The sequence below is a fragment of the Xiphophorus maculatus genome, chromosome 16 (assembly GCF_002775205.1).
Source record: "Xiphophorus maculatus strain JP 163 A chromosome 16, X_maculatus-5.0-male, whole genome shotgun sequence".
NCBI classification, from domain to species: domain Eukaryota; kingdom Metazoa; phylum Chordata; class Actinopteri; order Cyprinodontiformes; family Poeciliidae; genus Xiphophorus; species Xiphophorus maculatus.
Window position 1 is genome coordinate 11543888 of NC_036458.1, and position 6187 is coordinate 11550074.

Here is a 6187-nt window from a genome sequence, read left to right on the forward strand (position 1 = left end):
AAGTAACTGCACAGGATATCAATTATGGGCTGACCCGGAGAACCTGGAAAAGTTTTTATTTGGCAAACCCCATCTGATACAGAACACTGTATAAGGCACTTGAACAATTTATTTTAATAAGAACAATAAACATGTTCAAAAAGTAATCTAGAAGAGAAAAAAAAAACTGGATTGCCATGTATCTGTTTTTAAAACAGGATTAGGTAAAATAATAAATGTCTTCAAATTTACCCAAAAATCAAAAACCTTCCACAAATTTAGCCTCAAATATATGCTAAGAATTGCTAATCTAAACTAAAAACACGCTCACCAACCAGTTTGGGCAAAATGGAAAACAACCCAAAACATAAGGAAAGATAACAATCAACGTAAAAACTATAAACTTACAAAAAATGACTACCAAGCTAAAGGAAGATTACTCAAACTGCCAATCGAAGACAATAAATCTTTGAGGATTAAAGCTTTTCAGTGGTTGATCATAAAAAAGAAAATACAGTAGTTCGAGCAGGGATTTTAATAAAAATAAAATAAAAAAAAAACAACTTGTGACTACATCATGTGCATTTGCTTATTCATTAAACAACACTTGCCAAGCTAAACTGACAACTTATGGTTGTGGAACAGCTGCACATTAACATCAGAATACCAAACTAAAGTACTGAACAGTAACACATTTGAAGAAAAACTTCACTTTCCTATTTTTAAAAAAAACAAAATGCATTTCTCGAGAAACATATAATTCAAATCACTTTGTTATCATTTGACACAAAAACATCTCAGTTGTACACAAAATTGAAACCGAAGGAGCTGTGAAACTGTGGCAGGTGTCTTGGTTTAAAGATAAACATTGGCATCTTACTTTGTCCTAAAGGGTAAAAAAAAAAAATCACCTTTGAACATGGAAAAAAAAGGAAAAAAGAAATCTCTCCAGATTTCATTTGTTTGTCAAACAGCACAACAACACATCCACCGTACAATGTGCAACTATAATGCAGCAAACTAAAACTCAGTGCCCAAACATATGCAAAAAAAAGTGGAAGTGGTGAAGACAATCCCAATTTGGAACAAAACCATTGGCACATTTTTTTATTTATTTATATATATATATATATTTTTTTTTAAGAAGAATCCCCTCCCATTAGGATTCATGTGTGCGAGTCCTTCAGTAAGTTGGAGGTTGATACTCCCCCTGTGGCCCTTGGTTGTTGGTGAAAGGCGCTTGCTGGTAGTTCGACGGGGCAGGCGGGTACGGAGAAGAGTGGTCCTGGGCGGGGTCTGTGTAATCCTGATTAAACTCACTCACTCCTTGGCGATATCTTCCTAACGCAAAATAGGACAAAAGAGCCTGTAGAGAGAGATGCCTGTATTTACTAAGTGTAAGAGGTTTCAATCCCTACCAAATTCTAGCAAGATCAAATTCTGTGAAGTCCTTTGAGGGGACCAAGAGGCTCACCCAGGTAACGATCGAGAAAAAGGAGAATGCGATCACGGCCCTGGCGGCGTCAGCCTTGACTAACCCGATGTCGGTTTTGGTCCACTGGCTGGTCAGGACACAGAAGCAGATGAACCAGAGGAATGTCCAAGCCCCTGTTTAAAAGATAAAAAAAAAAAAAAAAAAATCAGGTTATTGGTAGGGCACAAAATCCTGAAAATCACCTTATTTCTATTTTATCCATATGTTTTACACAAATACAGTGAGAACACTCCATGTTAGGACCACATATATGTCACAAATGTACCGTTATTTTGATATAATTGTAAGCAATATCACTTTGATATAATTGTATGCAATATCAGTTTTGCAAATAACTGCTTGGTTGACTGGTAATAATACTCTGTCTTCTTTGAATTTAGAAGATGTTTTAGGAGGGCAGATGTGATGTAAACTAAGAACATTTGCTCTTAATTTACATCTGTCAACTAAGGTATTTCTCAACCAAATTGCAAAATTTTTAATACAACCATTTATTAGAATATACATAAGGATTAAATTTTATCCATCTTGGGGCTGTGTCTGCAACTAAACTAATGCAGTAAGACAACATTATATAGTTCAGTCTATTCAATGCCATGAGTATTTTCTAACACATAATCTTTTCTAATATCATGCAACAGTTCTTGGCGTTCTCTTCCAAATCAAAAACATGACTTTTTTTTTTTTTTTTTTTTTACTACTAAACTTGTTATTAGGGTTCTGAGCCCACAGGAGTGAGTGGCTGGCCAATGCCAGGGACGGCTGTTCGCCTGCTCCCTGCGGAGGTAGCGCTATGTTAGAAAATATGCATTTCAGCTTATAATGCCAACACTAGAAGTCACATGAATAAAACTGATGGGGGAAAAGTTTCTTAGAAAGAAATTCAATTAAATTCAAAAATACTCTTATTTAATCCCATAGGGAAACAAAATGTGTTCTTCGAAGAGATACAGATGGCTGTGGGCAGGAAGGAACTATAGCGGTCTGTAATTAGACAAGCCTTTAAATTGTAGATTTAACCAGGCTGATAAACTTTAACTTGTTGGGATGTTTGCAAAAACTAAATGACCATTTATCATACATGCATCTCCTTTTTTGTTTAATCTGATACAAATACATAAAAAGGGAAAAAAAACAAAAACAAAAAATACAATCACCTGAAAAGGATAGATCTCCAACAACAATGTATTTCCTCTCTTTGGCATTACTGATGTTTGGGAAATAGGCGTCCAGTAGCAAGAAGATGACACAACCCAAGAAGGCCAGGATTCCAATTCCCACCGCATAGCTGCATGCACTGTCGTTACTGTTGAACATGCATTTGGTTTCTCCCTCTGTATGTGGGTTAATGTAGCCTTCAGCTGTAATGCTTGCAAAAACCACTATGGAAAATACCTGCGAAAGAAGAAACAAGCAGGGTCAATTTCTGCTAGGCTTCCTCTTGTGTAGCCCCATAAAAAGTCCCCAAAAAACCCAATAAAGAACACGTGTGTTCCCTGACCCAAAGAAGTACAGTCAGCAGACCATGCTGGTTAAGTTTCAATTCCTGCCTGGTTTTAACAAATATATTATTAAAAAGAAAGAGGAACGAGTCTGTAAGTCACTCTACAGTGGTACCCATTTCATAAAAAAAAGTCATACCTCACTGTCTCTACTATTTCTTCACATCTGCATTTGTGTACATAGTATGGCTTTTTTTTTATAATTTAAGAGCACCGACCATATTTTTTCAAAGCCCTTCACTTCAATCATTTATATAGTGATCCTTTTTTTTAAATTGAACTTTTCTGACCTACATTTGAGAAATGACTAAATGCAATTTTTTTTATAACCCTATATAAAATATAAAAACAAAAGATGAAGCGTTTGGGGGATTTTTTGTTTTGTGTTTAAAACAGAATACCCAGTTATGTGATGAATAACCTGTAGAGTGGCTCAGTGGTTAGATCTGTTGCCTTCCAGGTTAAAATTCCAGTCTGGACTCTTTTTGCATGGAGTTTTCAAGCATAAAGATGGTTTATCTTCATTCCACGCACATGACTGCAGGGCTAATTATTCACTCCAAGTGGACTTTAGGTATAAGTGACCAATTGTGAATGTTGCACACATTTTTAATTAGGGCTGTAGCGACACACTAATCTCACGATAAAAAATTATACACGATGTTCTGCTCACAATACAATATATATCACAATATTCAGCAAACAATATGATTAGATACATTTTTAAGATTTTCTGAAAGATTTTAGAGGGACAGAGTGATTTTGGTGACATTTTGTCTGTTCCATAGAGTTGGACTGAGTTAATTGAACTGATGGTGTAATAAATGTTGTTTTTGTTATACATTTGCTTCGCTTTGTTTAAATGTTAATTGTGTGGCTTTGTGTATTTGGTTATGCAGAAAAGGAACCTTTTTTTGTCTTATTGACTTATGTTAGATAATGCAAATTATCTATTTAATTAAATTTCTTAATTAATTGTAACTAGCTGCTTTATTACATGTCATTTTTAATGTACATGTGCAAGTTGGGTAAAAAAAAATGTCATGTTTGATAGCAGTCAATTCATGACAGGTCTCACATAAAACTCAAAGTGGGATTTAATGTATCGATACTCGCGGATGAAAAATCAATACTTTGAGGAATAGAATTTTGATAAATATCGTAGAATCGATAAAATTACGCAGCCCTATTTTTAATCAAAAACTGCATTGTGAGCCCACACATCATTTCTCGCATAATGCAACTTTCCCTGCGTCAACAATAACGCATTTGAAGCTTTGAAATATATTGAGATTTTTCTAAACTGTTAAACGCGATCAGTCAGTAATCAGTGTAAAGTCGATTGACCTTTTTACGTGCTCTGAAATGCTCCTCCTGTGTAAAACTTAACTACACTGGTATAGAAAAGCAAAGAAGGAGGAAGGAAGGCAGGCAGGCAGCAACAGATGACGCTGGGACATTTTCACAGTTCCAGTGAACTACCAACACAAAACACAGCAATACGTGCAGAAGCAGAGCTACATGTTTTGTTTCCCTACTCTTTTCTTTCCCAGTTATGTACTATTAGTGTAGCTTCCAACCATTAAGTGGACCACAGGTACAGGTTGATCCCCCTGTACTGTATTTGTCTCTTTTACTGCAGTGACACAGCAGTGCACATGCTAGCCACAAGCTACAATCAACTAACGACAGCTTAAACATATTATGGGCACTTTTTGAAAGCTTATAATCGGCTCATACTTGAGAAACGCTTAATGTGCAATTCAAAGCGCACACACAGCCAACAAGCAGTTTAATCTTTACTTCGCTGTGAAGCCTGGAAGCTGACATATGTTAATAACCTTTAAGGTTGACAGTTGCTAACGTTAACGTCCAAGTCACTCACCCAGCTCAGGAAGCGCAGAATAGTCTGTGGTTTCTTCACAAAGCTCTCGAAATCAAAGGCCCCGCCGGCCAGAGAGGCACCGTAAGCATTGCTCTGCATTATTTCACGCTCTGGAAAAAAAAAAGTTGTCAGGCAAATTTAAGACGAGTTGTGAACTCTTTCTGTCAAAGTTCGGGAGGAGTTTCGATCTATAGCAACCTACTTCCTGAGAACTTTTGTTTAAAGACCGCCCCCTTTTTGATGCGTTTAGGATTAGCTCGGACAGATTGGATCATTTAGCAAGTGTATTTGTTGCATTTTGTTGCATAAAAATTAACAACAAACAAACAAACACAAAAACAACAACAAAAACCATTCACGGATAAAAAATCTTTGTAATTAATCTATACTTATTTTTCAATATAGGAAGGTCTAAATATCAATAAATGTTTCCAGGAATCAATAAACAGTGCAAAAGCACTTTTGCATTTAACAGTGCAATAGCCACTTTAGCACAAAGGTCGACCTTTAGCATCGACCTTTGGCTTCCTTAACTTCTTCAACCACTTGTGTTGCGTTGCCCTCCCCCTGCTCACCCTTTTTTTTTACACTGCTTACTATGTGAAGAACACAGGAGGGTGCCACAACTGCGCCGCCCATAAAATCTAACCTAATATTACGATTGAATATCATGTGATATAATTGTACATTATTGGCGACACTATTGGCGACACTATTGGCTTGTAGCAAGAAGGTTCTGGGTGCGAAGTCCAGCCTGAGGCCTTTCTGCATGTGTGTTACAAAACAGATTGTGTGGACATTCTAAATTGTACATTATGTGTGTAGGCGTGTGTGTGGGGGTGCGTGGGTGGGTGTGTATGATTGCGTGTCTCTGTGTTGCCAGATGTATTGGCTATCTGTCCAGGGTGCATCCTACTCCTCACCTCACCTAATAACTGCTGAAGATCATGTGCCCATAACCTGGCATGGACACGTGGTATGTGCTGTATAACATTTTGGTCTTTGTCCTTTTGGCGTGATAAAGTGAATTGCAGTTCTAGATTTTGACCACTGGATGGCAGTGTGCCCTCAGGTATGAAGGCATTGCGGCAGATTCGAAGGAATTTCAGAATGCAAGGGGAAACAAACCAACAAAGATATAAAGTATTTGATTGGATTTTTAAAAAAAAACATATATTGTCATCATTTTTGCATACAGTTATCAATATTATTAGTGATAATATTAGCACTACCACAACATGTCGCGGTGGAGGACCCAGTCAGTTTATTCATAAATTACTGAGTAAAGTTCAAACTTTAAACTAACCTGTTTAATGCCAGAATCAT

The 6187-nt window shown here is 36.8% G+C and overlaps 1 protein-coding gene across 1 annotated transcript; it reads right to left on the minus strand.

The window, feature by feature from the left end:
• Positions 1-40: 40 nt before the first annotated feature.
• LOC102222607 (synaptogyrin-2-like) lies at positions 41-5078 on the minus strand. The gene is made up of 4 exons (XM_005801450.3): positions 4862-5078; positions 2632-2869; positions 1454-1587; positions 41-1345 (listed from the first exon to the last, which is right to left on the minus strand). The coding sequence occupies exons 1-4, from the start codon at positions 4958-4960 to the stop codon at positions 1163-1165; spliced, it is 654 nt and encodes a 217-aa protein (XP_005801507.1). The 5' UTR covers positions 4961-5078; the 3' UTR covers positions 41-1162.
• Positions 5079-6187: the final 1109 nt, after the last annotated feature.